The 24491-nt window shown below is 49.6% G+C and overlaps 2 protein-coding genes across 3 annotated transcripts in view; one reads left to right on the forward strand and one right to left on the reverse strand.

Moving 5' to 3' along the window:
- The window catches only part of PNPLA1 (patatin like phospholipase domain containing 1), a 46579-nt gene extending 45429 nt beyond the window's left edge, over positions 1 to 1150 (forward strand). For both annotated transcript variants that reach the window (XM_068960931.1, XM_068960932.1), the window contains one exon: positions 1021 to 1150. In XM_068960931.1, coding sequence (XP_068817032.1) covers positions 1021 to 1150 — 130 coding nt within the window. The remainder of the gene's footprint in view (positions 1 to 1020) is intronic.
- A 12216-nt stretch (positions 1151 to 13366) lies between these two features.
- On the reverse strand, positions 13367 to 24222 carry BNIP5 (BCL2 interacting protein 5). Its single transcript, XM_068961011.1, has 11 exons — positions 23601 to 24222; positions 22509 to 22633; positions 20947 to 21009; positions 20473 to 20713; positions 19307 to 19438; positions 17677 to 17738; positions 17150 to 17387; positions 16202 to 16333; positions 15335 to 15399; positions 13504 to 13746; positions 13367 to 13375 (listed from the first exon to the last, which is right to left on the reverse strand). The coding sequence occupies exons 1-11, from the start codon at positions 24220 to 24222 to the stop codon at positions 13367 to 13369; spliced, it is 1932 nt and encodes a 643-aa protein (XP_068817112.1).
- Positions 24223 to 24491: the final 269 nt, after the last annotated feature.

Below are 24491 nucleotides of genomic sequence, written 5' to 3' on the forward strand. Positions count from 1 at the left end.
TCCTCTTCTGGATGTGATTACAGACCCTCGCCTCCCTTTTCTTTCCTTCAGTGGGGGGACACGGGGACACGAGTCTGTTCCTGCCGACAGCATCATCCCCCAGTCCCTGCTGTGCGCCCTGGGGGTTGTACGTCCTCTGGGTGCAGTGGGGGAGTGTGCACGCTTCCTCACACCTGATTCTCGGGGATGTCTCAGGTCAAGAGAGCTGGCAGGCCTGCTGCACCCTAGCCTTGGGTGGGTCCTGCACAGTATAATTAAGGGGACTCTACCCCAAATCTCCCTTAATCCAACTTATTTTCTAATAGCATAAGAAAGGGGCTAATACTGCTATGTTGCAGATTGTCTCCAGAAAATCTGCTTTCATAATGCACATCAACCGTCTGGGTTGTGTAACATGTGCTCTGTTGTTACCCTTGCAGCTATTACGAGACTGCCGGGGAAGCTTTTTTTTTTCTTTACCTCTCTGGGAATCTCAATACCCAGACTCCGTTGCTGACCGAATGCCAGTGGGGTTGGCCGGTGGAAGGCACCAGCAGGAGATCAGAGAGTAAATCAGGGTGTTGCTGTTCACCAACCTCATCCCTCCCCTCCTTGGGGTAGCTCTGGCAGTGGCTGAGTTTTCCTATGGCCACAGTCAGAGAAAAGGGCCCAAGGCACTTTTATTTTTTATATTCTCACTCAATATCATACCCAGGATATTAAAACATACCTGGTTCTCACATTAAGTATAGTTTTAATTATAAAATTTTTGGAAAAAGTTTACATACATAATTTTGTGCTTGGATGTAAATTATGTGTTTTATTCACATGATAGCTTACTTTATTGCATTGATGTGTAACTGTATAAAAGTTTGAGTTTCATTTGACTAGTGGGTATGATGTTCCTTAGATAAACATTCATTGATTACAAAGCAAAAGTTCAGCCAGGGTTGAGAATCATAATATTGGTGTGTCTGTCTCCCTTCTGAGCTGGAGTGGAGCCCTGTCATTAACCAACCATCACGTCATCTCTTTGTCCAGGGAGAGCCCTGCTGAAGAGTCCAACTGGGTGAGCAAGGTATTCAAGAAGAACAAGCAAAAGACAAGTGGCACCAGAAAAGGCTACTTAAGACATCCACGAGCCAAGAAAACAGGCAGCAAAGTGCAGTGAGTGTGGTTAATGTTTCTAATTCCACAGGAAGGGAACGGTCTTCAGGAGATGATTATAGGGGTAGTGAGGGGGGTCACTTTGAATCATTCCTGGAACTTGAACATGGGGTGTAGTGAGAAAAACAGGAAGAGGCTAGATGTCGTGAAGTTCATATTCTGAAAGAGGAGCTAGAGTAAATGAACTAAATTATTTGCAATATAATTTTTAAAACACAGTGGCTTATTTATAAGTTCATAAAGTTTATAAAGGGTCTAAGATTACTGGGGACACTTACGAGGAACAGAGTCAAGAAGACATTCTGAAATCGACTCTTCTTGAGTTTTTTAATAAGGGATGTAGCTCTGAAGATGAGAGTAGGGTAGGGAGGGCAGGGGAAAAAAGGCAGATATTCTTGAGTTTATCCCCTAACTTATGGATCCTTAGGGTCTTACAGGAGGTGCTAGTGGTAACAACCCTGCCTGCCAGTGCAGGAGACAGAAGAGACTTGGATTGGATGCCCGGATTGGGAGGATCCTCTGGAGGAGGGCGCGGCAACCCACTCCAGTACTCTTGCCTGGAGAATCCCACGGATAGAGCAGCCTGGCAGGCTACAGTCCATGAGGTCGCAAAGAGTCGGACACGACTGCAGCGACTTAGCACAAGGGAGGTCAGTAAGGATCAGGATGAGGGGCTGGGCTTCAGAGTTGGACGTACCCAACATAAAATCCCTGACTCAGCCACAGTCTTACCCAGGGAGCCTGCTTAGGACTCTTGGTCTTTCTGAGCCTCTATCTCCTGATCTGTAAAATAGGGCTAATACCAATTTGTAAGGCTGTTGTGAGGGTTTAATTAGGTCAACTGTGTAACTTGCTTCGCAGAGTGCAAGATGTGTAATAGCAGTCAATAATTAATAGATATTATGGTTATAACTCCTAGAAGTTAACTAGCTACTTCTTAGCTTCTGAATAGAACTCTACTTAAAGAAGATGGTTCTTTGGGACGCTAGTCCATCTGCTATCTTCCGGAATAAAGTTGTCCACTAGTCCACGAGTCCATCTGCTATCTTCTGGAATAAAGTTGCTATTCCTTGTCCCGTGCTAAAGTCACTTCAGTCGTGTCTGACTCTTTGTGATCCTATGGACTCTAGCCTGCCCAGACTCCTCTGTCCATGGAGTTCTCTAGGCAAGAATACCAGAGTGGGTTGCCATGCCCTTCTCCAGGGGATGTTCCCAAGCCAAGAATCAAACCCATGTCTCTTCTATCTCTTACTTTGGCAGACAGGTTCTTTACCGCTAGCACCACCTAGAAAGCCCATTCCTTATCCCAGAGGGGGGATAAGAAAGAACTGTTCTTAAAAACCCAACCAGTGGGTGCTCATGTGACTCACCATGTAGCATTTCTAACTCTTGCCAACCTACAGCTATAAGTCCTGACCAGTGTAGGCCTGCTTCTAATTGCTTTTGACTCTATTAGGTTGTTTTGGCTTAATTAGTCAAACTTTACTGAGCATCTGCTAAATGCCATGGGGTCACAAAGAGTCAGACACAACTGAGCAACTAAGCACAGCACAAATGCCAAGGTTCTGGGGAGATCAAAGATGAATTCAGGGACTTCCTTGGTAGTCCAGCATTTACGACTCCTCGGTCCCAAAGCAGGGGCCGTGGGTTCAATCCCTTGTCAGGGAAGCTCTGCACACACAAAAAAAAGATATTGGCTGATACAGCCAAAAATGTTTGCCATGGCAGTATAAGGGACTTCTCTGGTGGTCCCTAACTCTGTGCTCTCAATGCAGGGGGCACAGGTTCAATCCCTAGTCAGGGAACTAAGCTCCTGCATGCCTCATGGTGTGGCTGAAAAAAATAAATTCAACTTGATCCCCAACTTTGAAGATTTACCCTAAAGTTTGATTTACATGGGTTTAATCCTTGGGTTGGGAAGATCCCCTGGAGAAGGAAATGGCAACCCACTCCAGTATTCTTGCCTGGAAAATTCCATGGACAGAGGAGCCTGGTGGATTACAGTCCATGAGACTGCAAGAGTTGGACGTGACTGAGCAACTGAGTGCACAGCGAGGGTGTAGGACTCATAGGGAAGTTGCTGGTTTCTGGAACTTATGGGTAGGATCAGTGCAGCCTGGAATTAGTCACTCTGTTCCTTGGTCTCCAGCCGAAACACTTCCCTGACCTTTCAGTCTATCTCTAGGAGCTCAGGGTCAGGTGTGGTCATGAGGATGTAAGAAGGTCTGCCTTGGGTGTGGGGAGCTTCCCTGCAGCTGGGGTGATCTCTGGGAGCCAGGTCCAGACTTGGCTCTTTGACTCCAGAGCCACACCTCTTGCCGTGCTCAGAAGAGTGGGAACCGTGCACTTCAACCAGAGCTACTTTGGTTGATAAACTTCTAGGAATCAAGGTGTTGTACAAAGAAGCAGGATGTGATAAAAACAAACAAAACGATTTTCATAAGCTGTGGGAAACCTTGTTGTCAGTGAGTCACACATCCTGTGTGCAGTGTTCCTTTATAGAACAAGTTAATGAAACTACTGGGAGGCAATATACCAAGTGATTTTAAGCAATTCCTTGCAGATTTATTGCTTTGAGTGCAAATAGAAGTGATCCAGCAAGAGAAAAGACCTGTTCCGAAACTACAGGAGACACTGCCACATCCACTGGCTAGTCCTGGGGAAACTCCTGGTCTCCTGGCAGAGGAAAGAGTCTAGAATAAAAGCTCAGGATAGATGTTCTATGTATTACTCTGGGTGTGTCTGTGTCTGTGTATGTTTTAAATCAAATGTTTGATCTATACTCTGGCATGGGTTGTATTAGTCAGTTATTGCTGCTTTGATAATGCTGTATAACAAACAGCACTCTCTCCTGCACCACCCCAGCCAAGATCTCAGTGGAATACAGAACAAACATTTTACTTTTCTCTTTCATAGGTCTGTGAATTGGCTATGATAGCTATGCGTAGGCTTACAGCTTGGGGTCAAGTCTGTCCCTGTCCCTTTTATTCAGGACCAGCAGTAATGCCAGATCTGCTCTTCTCCTGGAGCATGGCTAGATAGATGTATCAGCCTGGCTTTCCTCTGCTGGCCTTATCTCTCCTCTAGTAAAAGTTCAGTGGTCATCTGACTCAGGGTGTATAACTGGCCTCAAAGTAGAAAGACAGATTGAGAAACTGAAATACTGCCTACAGGCTGCAGATGGAAAAGGAGGAGATCCGGCTTGCTGATTGTTACTCACATCCTTCTTTTTTTTTAATGTTTATTTATTTTTGACTGTAATGGGTCTTTGTTGCTGTGTGTGGGCTTTCTCTACTTGCAGCAAGCGGGGGAACTCTCTAGTTGCAATGCCCAGGCTTCTCACTGTGGTGGCTTCTCGTCTGGAGCATGGGCTCAAGGCACTCAGACTTCAGTTGTTGCGGCTCACGAGCTCTAGATCTTGGGCTTGGTTCTTACAGTGCATCGCTGCTCTGCAGGATGTGGGATCTTCCCAGGCCAGGGATCAAACCTGTGTCCCGTGCACAAGCAAGCAGGTTCTTAACCACAGACCAAGTCTGTCAGACTCCCCAAATTTCCGCTATTAGAGAACCTTTCCTTTGAGTTACTATGGAACCTCCCCCTATTCAAAGGTAAATTTATACAACCTTGGAAATCAACGATAATCCAATGAAAAATTTTTAATAGGTGAACTTAATAATAGCTAAAACTTACATAGTAGCTATTATATTCCAAGCACTGTGGCACAGACAGGTTAAGTGACAAGCCCAAAGTTACACAGTTGGTAGATGGCAGAGCCAAGATCTGAATCCAGAGCATCTGTCGCCAGGACCCAGCCTCCAGGGTAGAAGGAGCGCTGGAGTGAGAGTCAGAAGTCACAGGGTCTAGTGTAGCTCCTCCATTTGGGCAGGGAGAGGCCTGGAGAGCCACTCGGACACATGGCAAGGGGTAGGTCAGTCTGGCTTGGGTGCCATGCTAAAGAGGCTGAACTTCGTCTGTGTTGCTGGGGAGTCATGAGAGGATTTAAACAACAGAATGACACAGTCAGATTTGAAAATTATCCACGAATACCCCAAACCCATATCCCAGCATTTCTCCAAGGTGAGTTCTGCAGGTGTCTCCCTGCTGTTTCCCAGAGAGGGCAAGTGACTGGCTCAGGGTCACACAGCAAGTGGAAGAGGGCTTGGAAATCAGGATTCCCAGTTCCCCCTTCTGGTCTCATTTCCTCTCACATGTGCTTCCTCGGCTTCTCACATCCAGGTCTGCCCCCTGCCCACTTGACTTCTCTCTGATCTCCACCTCCGAGACAGTCTGGGTCGCCTACAAGCCTCATCCCAGCCGCATCCAGGAATACAGCTGCCCTGAGGTGTGGAACGCCCCAGGGTGTCCCTGGGGGCCAGACACTGCCGGTCCTGTGCCAGGACGCTGTGGTGACCTCTGAGCCCCGTCAGCCCATCTTTCTTTCTGCCCCCACCTGCCTCTTCCTGGTCAGGGTCAAGGCCAACACTAGCCTGTAGAATGCCTTGTGCACCAAGAAAAGAGCACCCTTTCCTTGAGAACGTGACTGCCACCTGCTGGAAAGTTGTTGTAATGTGCTGATTTTTTTTGAACAATTGATTACCGACTGCTTGAAAACTGCATGAATGGCTGCATAAATATGTCTGTGAAGTGCCTGCCCTTTTGTACTGGCAGTGTATGCTTGTGCAGTACGCAGTCCACACAACTGTACTCAGCATACTGGAGACCACTCCACCTTTTCCTGAAAAACCAAATATCAACCAGACTTTGTAAGTCAAAAAATATCGCAAACGTGCTTTCACCAACTCCTGCTTTGCAAATGGAACTCTCCTTTTGCAGAAGACCACTTGTATAACAAAGTAAACCCTTGAACTGGCTTTTGATACAAATTGAGATTTCCTATTTCCACATATCAGTGTGGCTATTTGCTCAGGATGCCCAAAGCATATGAAGGTGTGAGCAGTGGTCTCGGTGGATATAAGGGGAGGGAAGTACTAGATTTGGGACTTGGCGATGATGAATTTGTGTCCTTTTTCTAGGAAACTGTGAGCCGAGAGAGGAAACTTGAGCTGAAACGGGAGAGAACCTGACGCTCGCGAGGCTGAACCTTCTCCTCACTGTTCTCAGACGCCCTCCTTTCACCCAGGCCTTGCAAGGACTGGGGTCCCACCCACTACCAAGCCTGTTGGGGTAAAGGATCCTGCTTCCCCCAGGCAAGAGGCTTCTGGTCTAAACATCCTCCCAGCTTCCCTCTGGTCCTTCTGCTACTCTGCTCTGGACAGACAGATGGACGTCTGGACAGACAGATGGACGTCAGGACAGACAGTAAGAGTGGGCAGCACAGCCTCCTCCCAGGCAGCTGGGCTCTGAGTCCTCCTCCCAAGCCAGCCTGAGTTTGCTTCTTGGAGACCCTCGTCCTCTCCCAGGAGGTCATCCACGGGGCAAAACTGTTGGGGGTCAGGCAGAGCTGAGCTATGGATACCCTTTCCTGTTTCCTGCAGTGTCAAGAGACCACATCTTCTTCTGCTGTTTGTTTTTTGTTCACACAATACACAAAAGGCTTGACCTGGAACCAGCGGACTCCATCTCGGCCACTCACGGGAATCCCCTGGAGGCGCTAACCAGCTTTTCCCCCAGGGATTACTGGTGCAGCTGGGGGAGCGAGCGGCCCCGGGCTCCCCCCAGTCCTGCTGTGCTGACAGAGGGGATGGGAGGCCGTGTGTGCCCTCCCTTCCCCTTTCCCCGCCCAGAGGGCAGACTCTGTCTGCTGTTCACACCTCAGTGAAAACGATCCACAAGAAAGAGGTCTTTAACTTCAGTTTTTGCAGACTGTCCAGAAAAATAAAATAAAATAAAATTAACTCACTGCTTGTGGATAACCTCTGGCTCCAGCCAGACCCAGTAAGGAAAAACAGGCTGTCCATAGGCCTCAGATGCATTTGCTCAACAAATCCTAGAATGCAAATCCTAGAAGACTAGGTGGAAGAAAGCCCTGCACTGTGGCCCCTGAGAAGGACGCATGCAAATTTAAGCCCAGGTGGGTGGGAGGCTGTGGCATGTAGGCAGGTGGACCCTACACTGAACAGGACCATGTGAGGGAACAAGAGTCTACTTCCATCCTCTTCAGACGGATCTACCCGGAGGAATCTAAGTACCTTTGAGAGGCCTGAGAAGAACCAAACCTCAGGTGTTCTAGCATCCGCTGCCTTGCTCAGTTCTGTGGCTCCGCCAGTCAGGAGAAGAGCCCCAGGAGTCAGGTGGAGTGGCCCTGCTGCCTTCAGGCCTTTCCCTAAGAAGGTCTTGCTGTTTGCAAGTAACTGTGTGCCCAGAGGCCCTGGGACATGTGAGCCAGGGAGGGAGGGTTTCAATCTTGCACAACTCAGGAATGCTTATTCCCTGGTGTGAAAAGGAGAACTGAGTATAATATTAACTATTGCTCTAACTCAAAGCCTGTATTTGAGCCCAGATGCTCTAAGGTAGTTAGAGAATTGTTCTTGCCTGAATTCCAGAAAAAAAAAAAAAAAAAGATACAGGACTCCTTGTTAAATTTTAATTTCAGATAAACAATGAATAATTACCTCGTGTAAGGGTACCCCCAGCATTGCAATTATTTGTTGTCTATCTGAGGTTCAGATTTAATTGGGCCACCCATATTTTTCTTTGCTAATTTTGGGAGCCTTAATAGTTCCTCTCTCCTTTTTATGCCTTGGAAAAAGAAAAAACAGCCACAGGAATGGGTTGTGTTTTGAAATCAGAAGGTGTCACTGGTGCCAAGGCCAGAACACTTGCTAGTTTTCCAAACAAGCGTATCTTAGTGACGCCCACAGCACAGCAACCCCTGCAGCCCAGCTAACACCCCAACTCAGCCAGTTCTCTGCTGACCCCCTTACCCCATTATCTCTGGGTTTGTTTTTTTGTGGAGTTGGTTTTTTCTTGTTTTTTTTCTTGCCACCCAGATTGCACAGGATCTTAGTTCCCTGACCAGAGATTGAACCTGCGCCCTTGGCAGTGAAGTTGGAGTCCTAACCACTGCATGACCAGAGAATTCCCACCTGTATCTCTGACCCACCCAGTTAGCCTCCTGACTTGTCAGGACACTAAGAGGTTAGGTCATTACGTCCTGTTGTCACTTGCCCACCTTTCAAAAGCCTTTCAAACCAGCAGGGTCTCCCATGCGCCTCAGTGCTCTTGAGGCCTCCAAGGTGAGTGGAGAGAACCCCACTCTCACACCATGTCCCACAGTCCTGTATTCCTCTTTGCACAAGACTGGCACCGCAGCCAGTGAGAGCTGTGAGTGTCCCGAGGGCAGGGGTCCTCTGTGGATTCCGCAGAGCTGGCACTAGACCGGACACAAAGATAAATGTTGGCTGCGGGAGGGCGGGCGCTGCAGTGGCTCTCAGAGCAGCGTCCTTGGCGGCTCTGTGAGCAGCTGGCTGTGTGGCCTGGAGCGCTCCCAGCCCCAGCGTCCTCGTCCGTGAGACAACAATAGTGCTGCTCTCTCCTGCCCTTCTCAGAGCATTAAGGCCCACCTTCAAGAGCTGGGGAAAGGAGGCTTAACTTTTGAAAGAAGACAAGCTATGCATACACGTTCCCTTTCCTCAGGTTGCCGCTGGAAGAACTCACGTGTTATCTGAGACAGGGGAAAGGAGGCTTTAGATGACTTTCAATGGAGACCACATTTTCTGGACCAAAAACCAGGCTCTGTATTCTGTCCATTTTCATCCTGGTTTGAGTGACCGAGTTTGGGTACCAGAGTTTAGGAATCAATAGGGCAGATGAAGCAGCGTTAAGACTGGCCCAGACTTCCCTGGACATACAACTCCCTGCCCCCGGAAGAATCGCAGTTGTAGAATGGCAGGTCTGGAAGGCAAGTATCTTGTCTCCAAGGTCATCGGCCTGAAGGCAGCTGGATTAAAATCCAGGTCACCCGATGCTCAAGACAGGGCACTTTTTTTTTTCCCACTGCCTCAGCAAGTTGGTACCACAAGGATGAGACACCTGAATAGCATCTGGACAGGGCCCCCAGGCAGGAAAAAGGAGGCAGACCCCCACAACCTTGCAGGCTCTGGACTGGCCTAGACGTGGCAAGTGGCTCCATCTTGCCTCCGTGGTGAATAATCCAATGCAAGTCAGACTTCTGTGCAAATCAGTTTCTTTATTTGCTCAAATAACACAATACAAAAATGAGACTCAGATGCCAGCATCAAAAACTCATACCAAATACTTACATAACTTAAAGAACATCATTCCAAATAAGAAACTCTGTACAGAAGGTGCCTGACCCTCTTCTCAAAACTGATTCTGATCTTTCACATTTTAGTGTGTTCCTGAACACTGCCTAAAATGAATCCATAAGATAAATAAACCTCCTCCACTTCTTGGGAGCAGCAATAACACTAAATGACTTTCAGAATCTAAAACTTTGCCTCAAGTTTGAGGCCAGTCCCTGCTAAGTGCCCAAGTCTCTCGGCTTCTCCCCCTCCTCAGCTCTACCCTATGGGGCTCGTCACAACAGCAAGACAGTGTCCACCAAGGATAACAAGGATGGGTTGGCCATCCAGGTTTTAACACCCTCTCCCTGATGGCCACGTGCTCTAGGCAGTGTTAGAGGGCTGCGTTCATAGCCCTGTCAGGCATTCATGCAGATAATAGACACATGGGTTGGAACTGTTTTGCTGTGTAGAAGACAAACCCTTGCCTTGGTGCAAAAACAAAAAGCCCATTGCTCAAGATACTTTTCTGCCATCAGCTGGAAAATCATCATCATAAGTCTATAAATCCACAATGTCTCAGAAGTCAATGTCTCCTGCAGTTTGGTGCTCTTGAGCAGTGCACACTCATTCAACCGTCCCTGGCAATCTAGCTTGAAGCCCTCCCCCATTTCCTGAAAACTACGCAGACTGTAGCTATCATAAGAATAGCAACTTATATAGACACAGCACTATGTAATTTCAGAACTCTTTGTGTTGATTTTCTTAGTGATTTTTGGCAAATCCCCACGATTGAACTCCATTCAATTTCCAAATTTACTTTTAGATATCATTGCATGGATTATTTGGACTTCCCAAGAGGCTCAGTGGTAAAGAATTTGCCTGCCAAGGGAGGAGATGCAAGTTTGATCTCTGGGTCAGGAAGATCCCCTGGAGGAGGAAATGGTAACCCACTCCAGTGTTCTTGCCTGGAGAAACCCATGGACAGAGGAGCCTGGCAGGCTACAGTCCATGGGGTCGCAAAGAGTCAGACATGACTTAGTGACTAAATAAGCAAAACATGAGATGGCAGAGCTGAAAGGCATCAGCTTCATTTCTCGGCTGTAGAATTACAGGACAGAGGGCTGAGAGGATTCTAAGAGAGACCAGCTGTCCCCACCCTGCTGCGGCCCCATCTAGAGGTTGCAGGGTTCCCGGGAGGTTCTACAAATCCATGTGGGCACTAAGTACTGTCGGCAAGCTGAATAGATTGTGTGAGACCTGTAGCTGCACATCTGTTACGTGCATGCGGATGTTCAGGTGAGAGATTAAGCATAGATGTATTTTTAAAACTAAAGTCGGTCAAAGTCGTTCAGTCATGTCTGACTCTTTGCGACCCCATGGACTATCCAGTCCCTGGAATTCTCCAGGCCAGAACACTGGAGTGGGGAGCCTTTCCCTTCTCCAGGGGATCTTCCCAACCCAGGGACTGAACCCAGGTCTTCCGCATTGCCGGCGGGTTCTTTACCAATTGAGTCACAAGGAAAGCCCGTGAATACTGGAGTGGGTAGCCTATTCCTACTCCAGGGGATCTTTCTAACCCAGAAATTGAACTGGCGTCTCCCGCATTGCAGGCGGATTCTTTACCAACTGAGCTATCAGGGAAGCAAGAGACTTATTTAAAAAACTAACATCTGAAAAAACGTATCAGCAGCTCTTCTACATGGTGTGGGCATATTTTTAGCCCTGGTGAACCAAGAAAACGCACGATAAACGAGCAAACAAGGGCACATGAGTCAGCACTAGGCCCTAAGGTTGGCCCCAGGATGCAGAGGCCTTGATTCCTGGCCAAGGCTCTAGACCAACGCCTATTGAAGTAACTCCCCCATTTCCTCTCTACCTACCAATTCAGAGGAGAACCACTGGTCTCACAATTCCAGTTGAGGACCAAGGCCTCCCAGAGAATGTCTGGCAGAATTGCCTGAATCTCAGGCTTTCCATTCATTCATTCATTTGGTCAGTACTTAAAGATTGCCTCCAGCTATGTGGGGTGGGTATATTTAGCCACAGAGTGAAAGCACTTGCTATCTCTCTTTAGAGATATTTTAGCATAATACAACCAGAAGGGGTCTGATGGGTCACTAATCCAGCCCAGAATCCAAGGTCTGGAGAGGAGAAGGGACGTGGGACTCGTACAGGGTTTTGTTTTGGTTTTGGTTTTTTTCCGTACAGGCTTTTGCAGCAAGTTTGGAGGTAGGTCAGCAGGTGGAGTCCTGGTCTCCTGATTCCCAGTGCAGTGCATTTTCCCCCAAGGCCTTTGCCTCCAGTTTTGTAGATGAACACCGTGTTCATTCTCTGTCTCAATGAGCCCACGATGGTGCATGGACACAGAATGGCTGTCCACTCTCGTCTTCTGTCATGTCTGTGAAGCACTGGACAGGGAAAACGTGGAGCATTTTCAGGGTTTCCTGGCTGAAGCTACCAATGTTTGCATAGTTCAAGGGAGCTTGAGTGCAAAGCACGGCTTTCAATCTGGACTCTGGATCTGAAAATTTGTGATGCTCTGGGAGGAGAAAAAGAACACAGATTTTAGTCATAGTCCAATTACATATGGGTCCCACCCTGATAACAACAGACTTCTCATTAACCCACTAGCTCCCACCTCTGGGTCTTTGCTCACAGAGGACCTCCTGCCTGCAGTGTCCTCTTGGTCTTTTCTCCCCATCGACAGCCTCTCCATCCTCAAAGGTCAAAATCAATGCCTGCTACCTCCTGGAAGGCTCCCAGAACCAACTTGCTTTATTGGCCACAGTTAGTGCTAATTTGGCATTTAATTGATATTTACTTTTATTATCAGTAAACAGTCTGTCTTTTTCCATTAGAACCTTTCACAGGCCCTCAGAGCATCTTACACAGCTAGGCTAATAGGAGGCTCTCAATATGTACTGATTGGATGGATGAGTGAATAAATAAATGAATGGTTAGCAAAACCAGAAGATACAGTGTTAGGGCTACTGAGGATGTCAGAACTGATGTCTCTAAAATATCTGCCACGAAGAACTCAGATCACAACATCCAGTGTTACCTAATCCACCTTGCTGCTGCTACTGCTGCTAAGTCACTCCACCTTAGAGGGCAAACTGTCCCTAGTCTCCAGAAGACAGTGAGTTTGAGAAAAGAGAGGTCGAAGGTCATAAGGGGTTCCCACCAGGAAAGCCACTGAAATGATGAGGTACAAGTATCATGAAATAAGGCCTGCTTTCTTGAGAGACTTATCACATGGCTTCTAAAGTTAATTCCAGGGGGAGACAAAGAGTTTGAATAAGATTGATATCATTGCAATAAAGGTCTGGTTCCCCAGGGAACCATTTGGATCTGGAAGTTCTGGTCCTATTTGTCCAACAGCAATAGGACGTTTCATTGCTTTAAAATCACAATTCACTCAGTAGTTTCTGCACTTTAGATGTGGTTGAATGTTTGTAAGCTGGTCATCTTAAGTGAATCTGAAAAGGGCGGGGAGAACTTAGAGGCCACCAGAAAATTCAGATTTTAAAAAAGATCAGTAATAAGTTTTCTCTCTACAGGGACCATCCCGGAGTCTCAGAGAAGGGAGGATTATTAGGGAAAGCCTGAAACCAATCAAAAGAGTGAGCGATGGCAGAAGAGAAGCTATTCATACTCAGTCAAGGCAAGATCCTTGAAGAATGTCTTCTGAGAAGCCTTTCAGAACCCAACAGCCCCAGGGAGCCTTCTCAACTACCTCACCATCCCTTATTTGATATATAATCTTACTGTACTTTTTTTCTTTAAATTTTATGATCGTCTCAATTGGCAAGCCAAGCAGCACAACCCATGAAACAGCAAGAGGGTGAAGCTAAGATAGGAGCCGGTCCGGTATTCCATACTGATATCAAGAAGTATGAAAATACCCCTCCTGTTGGAGACCAGAGCCAAATAAAAGAGGATGCTAATTAGCTTACTAGCAGGTAAAGCGGGGAGGCTGGGAAAGATGAAGACCGCTGCGGTGTAGCATTGTCTCAGAAGGCCTGGACAAGGAGGTGGCATTTGAGCTGGACCCCAGAAGTCCTGAACTAAGCAGGGGAGGGGAGAGGACACGAAGCAGGTCCTTGTGATCTGAGTCTGTCCCCTCTCGTGCCACGGGGCCGGTTCTCACCTGCTGGGCCTCCTCGTACGGGAACTGGTCGTAACTGGGTCTCCTGTAGTGTAGGCCTGTGAGACTGAGGACAGTGTGGTAATTGTTGCCAGGACCCTGGTTTCCCAAGCCAAAGACAAATGGGTAGGTTCTCTTGGGCTCAGTGGTGTGGGCCTCTTGGTTGCGCAGCGTGGCTACCAGCTTTCTGAGGGAAGAGGCTGAGGGCTCATAGAAAAATTTCTTAAAGCTGGGGTGTCGCTTGATCTGGAGGCAGAAATGAAGGCAGGCCACCAGTGTTGCGTGCAGGTAGGTACTCTCCTCCTCACAGCACCCCTCCTCCATCAACCCCACGCAGTCAGGCTGGGCGCCTCCCTGTCCCTGGGACAGAACGCCTTGTTAAATTCCTCCACCTTCCCTGGCCTTTCAGAATCTGCTCTGCAAGGTACAGCTCCAAGCAGCACAACAAAGTGGGGAAAAAAAAACCAAAAGACAAAATGCAGGTCTTTGGATTCAGATAATGGATGCTTAAACAGCATTCACTAGCTGTGTGACCTCTCTGAGCCTCTGTCACATGTAAAATGGGGGTAATAATACCTTCCCCCAGCACACTATTGTTGGGGGAGGGGGTTAATGAGATAGTTTCATGTTTTGTGAAAAGTGGATGTTGGGTGAATTTCAGTTCCTGCCCCAAGCCGCCTCCTCCTAATACCTAAATGTCTTAGGTTGGGTTCCCCCAGAGGCAGATCCAAAGACTAGGACTCAAATGCAGCTCACTTCTGTGGTGAGTGATCCGGGCAGACATGGATGGGGGAGTGGAGACAGGGGGGCAAGAATGGGAAGCAGCCCCCTCAGGCTGGCAGCTGAGCCTGATCCCCTTGGGGCAATTTGGAAGCCCCAGAGTTATCCCCCCAAGGCGGGAGGGAGCTGGAGTATGTCAGCCAATGATTGAGGGCTGCTCCTGGCAAGATGGAGAGTGTCACGCTGGCCTATTGTGTGGGTGTAAACGGCTCTGGAGAGGCCAGTCTTCAGGCAAAAGGATGCAAGTGCTGGCAGTCGGGAGCTGGGCCAGGTGATCTGTGGTGCCAGAGGAGGTACCAATAGCAATGGCTACAGGCTCAGCTATGAAGAATCTGCCTGCAATGCTGGAGCCCACCTGCAATGCTGGAGCCCACCTACAATGCTGGTTTGATCTCTGGGTCGGGAAGATCCCCTGAAGGAGGGCATGGCAACCCACTCCAGTACTCTTGCTGGGGTAATCCCATAGACAGAGGAGCCTGGTGGGCTACAGTCCACCGGTTCACAAAAGTCAGACATGATTCAGGGACTAAACCAGCACCACCACACTGATCACTCATCTATGACCTGCCTCTTTGTATGTGATCTGTGTTTGTCTCTCCAAGTAGACTGTGAGGTTTTCAAAGGCGAGGAACCTTATGTTACAAGCTATCTAGCAATAGAGGGAACTCTAAAAGCTTGAAAGAATTAGAGGCCTTATAATTGCTGAAGCGTGTGCCAAGACAGAGTGAAGGGCAGATAGAGGACGAGATCAGAGGGACCTGGGGAAGGAGGCTTCCTTGAGCTGAACTTCAAGGATGATTTGGACAGGGGGAAGTCCTGGTTGGCAAGTGGAGACACAGACCTTTACGTTATTTTAAATTAACATTGATCTCCTATGCTATGTGTCTGGCATTTTCTATATAAGCACTAAAGTTGACAAGTAGGTATTTATCCCCCATTTTGGAAAAGAGAAAACAGAGGCCCATGGAAGTTATGGGGCAGGCCACGGTCACCCAGATGCAGAGATGGGGCCTGAACTTGGGTTCAGTCCTTGAGGGTAGTGAGCACTCCTCACCTGCTCTCCCATCTGGCCATCCACTTCTTGGAGAAGGGCCACCAGCTCTTGGATGATCAGCTCCTCTAAGAAAAATAAAGAAGGATTGAGGGACTGTTGACAAGTTCTGCAATAACCCATCCATCAATCCCAGAAGTATTTTGCCTCTAAAACACAGCACACAGATTAGTTATGAAGAACCAAGGAAAATCTTCCCCTAAACTAGAGCTGGAGCATGAGGGTTTTGTTTCGTTTTGCTTTATAGACAAAGAAGGCACTTGGACCTGCCGAGCCTCACCTGCCACCACATTCAGCTCCGTTTTGACAGATGGGGAAACTGAGACCTTATCTAGGCTGCAGAATAGCCTGCACCATCAGCCTGGGTTGTAAACAATGGTGTGCAGGTGGCAACTCTTACCAGGACTTAATTATGAATATTCGGAATACTTGGAGACCCGTTTGTTATAAACTGTTGGCAACTTGAAATCAGCCAAGGTGGGAATTTTATACCTCAGAAATCTGCAAAGGCTACCTTCCCCTGGACCCCGCGCCCCTGGTGTACTGGAGCTTGTTTGCAGTAGGCCAATGGTGATGAGATCCAGAGCAAGCTAGGAGTTTTACATGAAACATTCATGCAAAGCAGTGGCATGTGGCGGGGTGAAAGTACATCCCACAGAATGGACAGACATTCTCTACCTGAAGAAGGTTGTCCACTGCAACTCTGCCCCAGTTCAAAGGTCAACCCTGTGTCCTCTCTGCCCTTCTAGAGTCTCCTGGGGTATTTGTAAAGCTGCCTTCCCAGTTCCCTACTAGGGTTCAGCCTGTGAAAGCCATGCAAAGGGGAAGCCCCGGGGCAGCTGTCCCAGGAGAGAGCAGGGTGACACTAACTGGATTCATTTGCTCCGTCCGGCTGAGGTCCCGCTTCTGGCTTGTGGCTGCTGGCCTGGAAGGGTGCTTCTGGGGCTCCAACTGGCTCCCCTTCTGTGGGTGGGGACCCCTGGAATTCTAGATCCTCCGGATCTGAGGGCAAAGAGGAGTTGGTGTGAATGTGTTTGCACCTGTCTCAAATCCACCAGCACATCACTGAACCCAGGTTCTGACAAGAAGCTGTCCAAAGTCTCTGGCTTAAGACGGGTCCTGGTTTCCCAGGCTCCTCAGGGAACCCCCAGCCCCACTGGACCTGCCTCAGAGGAGTTCACAGTGCTCTTTGTCCCTCCAGGCATCACATTCTCTCTTCTACCTACCCTCTCTGCCTCCTTATATCTGGGGGGAAAGCAAGCAGGCCTGCCAACAAGTCTCAGCAAGTGAGCCCCCTTCCCCCTTAACTTGGCAAGCCTTTGCTGAGTCCCTTAGTCTGTCTGAATCTCACTTTCTCCGTCTGTCAACTGGGAGAGTTGTGAGGGGGATTAAATGAGATAATATGTGTGAACGCGGCATGCAGCGGGCACTCTGCCAATGTTGGGGGGATTGTTGTACCCCAGTGGTCCTCACACCTTAGTGCAGTGAAAAAACAGAGGCCCATGACATGTCCTGCTTCATCAAACCTGAGTCTCTATTTTTCTACCACCTTCCCAGGTGATTCTGATTTATGTATGGTGATGCTGTCATACTATGTTTTCAGGGGCTTATGATGGGTGGGGGAGAGTGTGTGTTGTGGGGGATGAATCCTGGCACCAACCAACTCCTTTCTCCTCTTGAGCCTCCATACCGCCCTGCTCTGCTCAGCGTGAAAGTCAAGACTGAATGGTACACCACACATCTGGCCAACCCTGCCCTGGAGGAAGCCACCGGGCCAGAGGCAGCCTCTGTTGCCATGGCAACCCCGGGTCTGCTCACCAGAGTTGCTGGAGACAGAGGGCCAATGGCCACCGACACACAGGGGCAGAAAGCTGGGCTTCTTGGGTGGCCGGGAGTCTGGGCTGGCAGCACCTGCAGCCCTCGCTCTCTTGGGGTCCTTGGAGCTGTGTTTTTTATAGAAGGCTTTTCTGAAGTTTGACTTTCTCTCTTGGCATTTCTTCCTGCAGGCTGGGGACAAGTTTTCTACAGCCACCTCTGGCTCCTGGACTTGAAGTTGCTGCGGGGGAGATAAGGGAAACTGAGTCAGGGCCCCTGACTTTACAAGTCAGCTGAGACCAGCAGCTCCAGAAACAAACAGAGACCCACTGTGGGCCAGATGGTGTGGTTAGGGGAGAAGGGTGATGATCTCAGAGCTGGGGAGACAAGCACGGGAGGCTCCGGGAAGGAGGGGAGAGGGAGCCAGGCTCTGGCAAGATGTAGGACTGGGGGAGGGGCAGGGGAGTGCCAGGCTGGGGGGCGGTGTCCAAAGTGAAGGTCAGGGTCTATGGGGGGAACGTCTTCCTCACCTTGTCTCTGCACTGCTCCTCTGCATCTTGGAGAAGGGCAATGATCTTCTGGACGAATTCTTCTAAAAAAAAAGAACAAAGGGGCTGCTCACACCTGAGTGCTGAGTAAAGCTTTTCTGTGGTTAGTCTTCATTTCCTAAAGTGTTGAGAAAAGCTTAACTGTGGTTAGTCTTCATTTTCTAAGACACGGTGGCTCCCTGGGTGATTCTCACAGGCCTCCAGGGTGGGTGCTGATGAGCTTGCATTTGAGGTCATCCCTGGCCCAACCCATGGTGGGGACACAGATTCCCCAGAGGTGGCCTGAGGGCAGAGCTGGTTTCATGGGAACAGGTGCTTAGTTGCTCAGTCATGTCCGACTCTTTGCGACCCCATGGCCTGGAGCCCTCCAGGCTCCTCTGTCCATGGGGACTCTCCAGGCAAGAACACTGGAGTGGGTTGCCTCCCCAGGGCACCTTCCCAACCCAGGGATTGAACCCAGGTCTCCCACACTGTAGGTGCATTCTCTACCATCTGAGCCACCAGGGAAGCCCCAGAATACTGGAGTGGGTTGACTATCCCTTCTCCAGGGGAACTTCCTGACCCAGGAATCAAACCGAGGTCTCTTGAATTGCAGGCGAATTCTTTACTAGCTGAGCTACCAGGGAAGCCCCAAGAACATATTCATCTACTAATTCACTTATTCATACCATGGGAACATATTCACTTATTCATTTACTGCTGAGGAAGGGCCTAGACGTGCCTTGTTATGTTTAGGAAAACAGCCGAGACCCCTGCCTCCAGGGGAAGGTGTCTCAAGGCCGTCTGGTCCCAAATCCCCCCCTCCCTGCTCCTTCCTCCACTTCTAGGTAGATCAGGGGCCCTTCTCAACTCTCCTTCAAGGCACGGCCTCTGTGAAAAGCAAAGAAGGCAGAATGGGAGAGGTAGGGAGAGAGGATCTGCAGACACACAGAAGGGACAGTGATTACATGATTACAGTCTTGGCTCCGCCAATGATAAAAGAATAATGATAAAGGTGGCAGCCACCATCAGTTCAGCTTCTCTCCTAAGGCTTCTCCCCCTCTTCCTGTCCTCTTTATTTCTCCTGAGGCTCTGCTCTCAAGCTGGGCTACATGACCACACTAATAGCCACAATAAACTGCAGCTGATATTTTTTTAGCAGTTCCCAGGTACACCTCTAAATGCTTCATCACCACTAATTCATTGAGAACTTCCAGCAACTCTAGGGAGTGGGTACGATTCTTATCCCCAGTTTATAGATGAGGAAACTGAGACCAGAGACGAAGGAGCTTGTCCAAGATCACTTAGCTGGAGAGGTCAGAGCTCAGGTTCAAATCCAGGTTCTGAAGATGTCCCTTCTACGGAGCCCTTGCCACGGGCTAATGCTTTCCTTGCATCTCCTAGTGTCGGCCTCCTCAAGGAAGGCATTATTACTTTTGCGGTTTTACAGCTGAGGCTCTGTCTGGCTTAGGGCCTGTGTTCTGGACCCTGAGCTGCCTCCCCGCCCGCAGTGCTCAGAGGCAGGAAAGGAGAGGTCACTGCCTGTCTCTGGTTCAGTTTCTCATCTGGAAGTAGAGGGCTCAGCTCAGACATTTTCCAAGGGGCCTCTGAGAAGAGAAGAGTGGGTACTGACTGAATTCTGCGGCTCTGTCCTGCTGCAGGTCCTCGTCGCGTCCCCCACTTTCTGCTGGGGTGCGAAGCTCAAAGAGACTTGGATGTCCACCATCTGTAGGTAGAGCCTCTTGGACTTCAGGTTCTTCCACACCTAAAAAGCAAAAGGAACCGGTGGGTGAGTTTCACCAGCCTGAGGGTGTTGACTAACACACAGAAGTCGGCGGAGACTCAGGGTGCGCTCCATGGCTAGCTCATGAAGAGGCCTTTTTGGGGCGGCAGGGGGCTTCTGGGCAGGGCCCTGGCTGCGCTGTACTGAAGACCAAGCTCCCTCGCCCCTTTGCACATCCATCCGTATGGCTGTCCCTGTCCTGGGCTTCTCCGCCAGCCCCTCTCCTTCCCCTGGAAGCTCATCCCTCCACCATCTTGGCTTCACCTGCGAACTGGAGAGTAGATGCCTGATGCCCTGGCCCGAATTAGACCCTTCGCAGCCAGGCTCCCCCTACATGAAAACATCTCCCCTGTGGCCTGAAATCCCACCACCGGGTATCCACTCTTTGGTGTTCAACATAGCTTCCTCCTTCTTAAAGTGTGAATTCCTCCGGCCAGGATGGCCTGCCAGGCTGCTTCTCCCTGACACCAGGAAGACCTTCTCTCCCAGTAACTCTGGCTCCATCGAGATGGGCCCCGTGACCACAAACATGATTTTACCTCCTGAAACCCTAGTTCCCTCATCTGTGAAATGGAGATAAGATGTACTTCCTAAGATGAGGACTGGTGGCCAACAGATACACAGCCAGAAAATGTCTTATTTTTACAGGTGAGATTTGAGGCACAGAGTTAGGGATTATACAGCCCAGCACCCAGATCTCCTGCTTGCCAGGCTCCAGTTCCTTCCTACATGTGCTACCCGCTGCCAGGGTGTGGAAGCTGAGGCTGCAGAGAGACCATGATAGTTGGTGGAATTCTCTGAACACAGTTTCCACCAGGGGCTTAGCTGGGCTGCCTAGACGATGAGGCATGGTGTGTGGAGGTAACCTTCTGGCATTCCTTTTGCCCTCCCCACGCTGCTCAGGGCAGAGTGAAATTCAGAACTAGGACGGCAGCTCTGCACATGAGCAATTTAAGCCATGGGGAAGGTTCCAGCGCGAGAGGCAGTGTTGCTATGGTAACCGTGAGCCTGCTCACCGGGGAGGCTGGAGCTGGAGGGCCGATGGCCGCCTACACACAGGGGCAGAAAGTTGGGCCTCTTCGGCTGCCGGGACCCTGGGCTGGAAACATGGGTGGCCCCTGCTCTCTTGGGTTCCTCCGAGCCATATTTCTTAAAAGAAAACGCTCTCTTAAGGCTGGACATTTTCTCTTGGGATTTCTTCTTGACGACTGGTGCTGGGTTTTGTGGGGTCACCACAGACTGAAGGGCTTGATGCTGCTGTGGGAGAGATGAGAGAGAAACTGAGTCAGGCTCCTGACCCCCAGGAGAGGGGAAAGCTCCCCAGGAAGCAGCTGAGGAGCACCCAAGGGCTTCAGGGTGGCCCCAGGCACGGCTGGTGGCAGAGGCCGGAGCAGGGGAGCAGCGAGGCCTGGAAGGACAGGTAGGGTCTGAGCAAGGAGGAGGGAGGGCAGTGTGCCCGTGGGCATCTGCATGGACAGTTCGCGCCTCACCTCTTCCTCCCACTCGTCTCCCACTTTCTGGAGCAGCTGCACTATCTTCTCGATGATGATATCCTCTGGAAGAAAACCAATACACCGGGTTAATCTTTGTAGGTGCAGAGAGGACTCTTTTTAATGACTGCCTTGGCCTTCTGAGACCAACTTGGGACTTCTGGATTAAGTGAGGGTCCTCTTAAAACAGCTCCTTTAGGCCACAGATTGGGGATGGGGAAGCACACATCCCAGGGCCTGGTCCTTCTAAGAAAGGGTTGGAAGATCCGCAGGTGAAGGGTACTAGGCCAAAGCATGCAATTTTATGCAGAAGTTTCGAGTCAGGCCTTCAGGCATTCAACTTGTACCCCACAATATCCTTTGAACTTTGCAGATCTGTAAACATCTACTTTGAGTTTGTGACCCAAGCTGTGTGACCTTGGGTAAGTCTCTTAACCTCTCTGGGCCTTCGTCACTTCCTCTGTGAAATGTGAATCATAAGTCCCATCCTGGATCCCTGAGGAGGCTGTCAGGCCATCAGAGGAGACTGCGTTTGGAAATACCTTACAAGGTTAGAGATGATTTGACCTACAAAATTTCAGCCAGGGAAATGATGGAGTGCCAGCCCATCTGAGGTGGACAGAGGCACTCCAGCAGGCAGGACACAGATAGCCTGCCACGCTGGCGCCCAACCACACTGCCAAGTCTTTACACAGAAGCCCAAACGATGTAAATGGTTTTCTTTTGATATTCCAGTCGACCTACCCAAAGACAGTGTGCCCAGAGTGGCCTCCGCTAGTTGCCAGCTGATCAGTTTACACAAAAGAAGGTGCAGACTAGATTCCCTCTTCCCAGACTGTCTGCAGATGTTCTAACCCCTTGCCTCTCATTTATAAACCCTGTTAGGCTTTTGTTCCTTGACTCAGTCTGCCAGCCATCTCCCTCTCACGTGAGAGAACAATCATGCTGCAAATTTCCTGCAAAATAACCAGTTAAATGCCTTTTAGCTACTCCTTCACAGATGCATAGCTCCTCTATTTTCATATCTTTTAAAATATGCCCCTTCTTGGTAGGAACTTAGATTCATACAGCCTTATGGATTTTATTAAGGGCAACAACAAGACTGGGGTAGTGTATGAGACTGTCCTTATTTCTTGCAGATGTGTGTCTAAGTATTTAAGGATGAAGCATCACTTTGCTTGAAGGGGTTCAGCAACAATGAAGCAAGGATGGCTGATTATTAACAATCTTAAGTATGTGAATGTGCACATAACTATTCTTTCCACTCTTCTTTACATTGAAATATTTATGTATATGTATGTGGGTGTTTATATATATGTGTGTGTGTGTATATATATTCCTTCTATAAATTTTAAATGACTTAAAAAGTTCCCATGCTCATCAACACATAAGGCAGAAGCATTTTCCAGAGGCCAGTCTAATTCCTGAGACTCCCTTCTGTGAAACTCTAACCTAAATGGACCAGAAGCACCAGAAGAGCCAAGGTCAGCACAGGCATTTTGTGAGGTCTAAACATCCAAGGTCCAAGCAGTCGCCTGGAGCAATCCATTTTGTTTGCTAACAGAAATATCGAGCTTTCTGAGCTTCTCTTCCTGCTGGTGACCTACAGCTTGGAAAGAAACTTTCCAGACTCCAGCACCCTCACCTTCGAGGAGCAAGAACTGGTGGAGATCAGAGACTTCTCCACCTATAATAAAGATGAAACCAAATGTGTGGGACTGCGTGTGGGTGTCAGTGAGATTCTTCTGACTTTGTTAATCAACACAGTGCATGGAATTCACAGGCCAGGCACTGCTGGAGCTAGCTCTAGGCTTAACCAAAAAAAATCAGAAACCTTCCAAGGTTTCCATTTGAAAAGAGGCTGCCTCAGTCCAGACATCTTTCTCCACTCCCCCACCCCCAAGTATCCTGGATCTTCCTTGGATCTCTTCTCCCCATGAAAAACATGGTGAGTTTTGAGTCCTGTAGGGCAAATTTCCATCTTCCTCCAGCTGCCTATGGGATATTCAACTCTAGGACACGAAACATCAGAAATGGAAGGCCCCTTAGGGACCAGCTCACTCATTTTACAAGTGAGAATCAAAGAGATATCAGAGAGGGATAGCAACTTGCTCAAGGTCACACAGCAATCTTATCCCAAACTTGGTGGAATCAAGTCTAGAACCAGCAGCCAGCTGTTTCTACTTCCCTGTCACCTACCCCAGGCCTCACACATAGATTAATGTTGGGGGATAGGGCTTCCTGCTCAGCTTCCCCTCTGCCTTCATATTTCTCCCTGGCTGTGCTCCTCAACCCTGAGTACTTAACAATAATAGCATCTGCCACTTATGAAGCCCTTGCTGTATGCCAGCTCTGGACTACGGCTGCCTGTTATAGTCTCTGCTGTATCAATGAAAGGGAAAACAAAACTGAGGCTCAGTGAGGCAAGCCTCCAGCCCCAGGTCACCCAGCCGGTGAGTGGTGGAACTGGGGTTTCTCCTCCGGTTCTCAGCCCCGTGCGGCTCTAGCTCTAAGAAGCGATGCTGTTCCTGATGGTGGCCCTACCTTCCGAGTCCCTTTCTGTTGAGAGGTTTGAGGAAGCAGCTCAGAGCACCCCAGCCCTTGGGGTAGGGGTTGGGGTGGGGTCACCATAGAAACAGGCACAGTCTGCTCACCCCTGGCTGCTGGGCCCAGGTTAGCCCCCTCGCTGCATGAGGCCTCAGCCGCCTTGGCCTCTTGGCTCTCGGCCTCCTGGTCTCGGGTCCCCCTGGCCTCCTCCACACCGTGTTGCCTTTGACTGTGTTTCTTGCGGCTGGCCTTCTTGCTGTGGGCCTTCTTCCTGGGAACTGGCTTGCCCGGGCTCTCGGGGGGTTCTGCGGGCTCAGGGGGGCCCTCCTTCCCCTTTGCCTTCTTGTTGGTCTTTTCCTTGGGCTCCTCAGGGCTCATCCTGAAGAATAAGTTCACCACAAACCTCAGCCACCCCTGCGGGGCCTGCCACTGGGCCTTGTCCTTCTTGGCGTCCTGCCGAGGCCTCTGCTCACTGAGAAGGTCCTTGGTCTCCTCTGGGCTGGGGGCAGCAGCTGTGGTGTCCTGAGCCTCCACAGACTGAACTAGACTCTTGAGACATCTGGTCCCATCACTGGCCGTCCGACAAAGACCTTCCCTGAAGGGGCCGGTGGGCAGGGAAGGGCCCTGGCAGTCCCACGACTCTGAATCCTTCTGGGCGTTCTGCAGCCTGTCCAGAGACTTGGCTCTCCTCCACGACAGAGGCTTCCTCGGGCCCCTTGGAGGTTCCATTGCACTACAACTGAAACAGACAGCTCCCTTAGAAGAGGCCTTGGAGGTTGCGAGGTGGGCTAGTGGTGCTGACCCATGTGCCCATCCAACCTACCCATCATGTGAGTACTATCAACTCTCAAAGCCATTGTCTTGTTTAAATTCCTCAGCATCCCTGGGAGGGATGGGTACCCTTGTCCCATGTCCCAGAGGAGGAAACCGATCCACAGGCGGTCATGCCCCAGATCTCACAGCTGGACCCCTAGAACCTCCAGGAGGACCACCCTGCC

The sequence above is a fragment of the Capricornis sumatraensis genome, chromosome 22, assembly GCF_032405125.1.
Source record: "Capricornis sumatraensis isolate serow.1 chromosome 22, serow.2, whole genome shotgun sequence".
In the NCBI taxonomy this organism is placed as follows: Eukaryota; Metazoa; Chordata; class Mammalia; order Artiodactyla; family Bovidae; genus Capricornis; species Capricornis sumatraensis.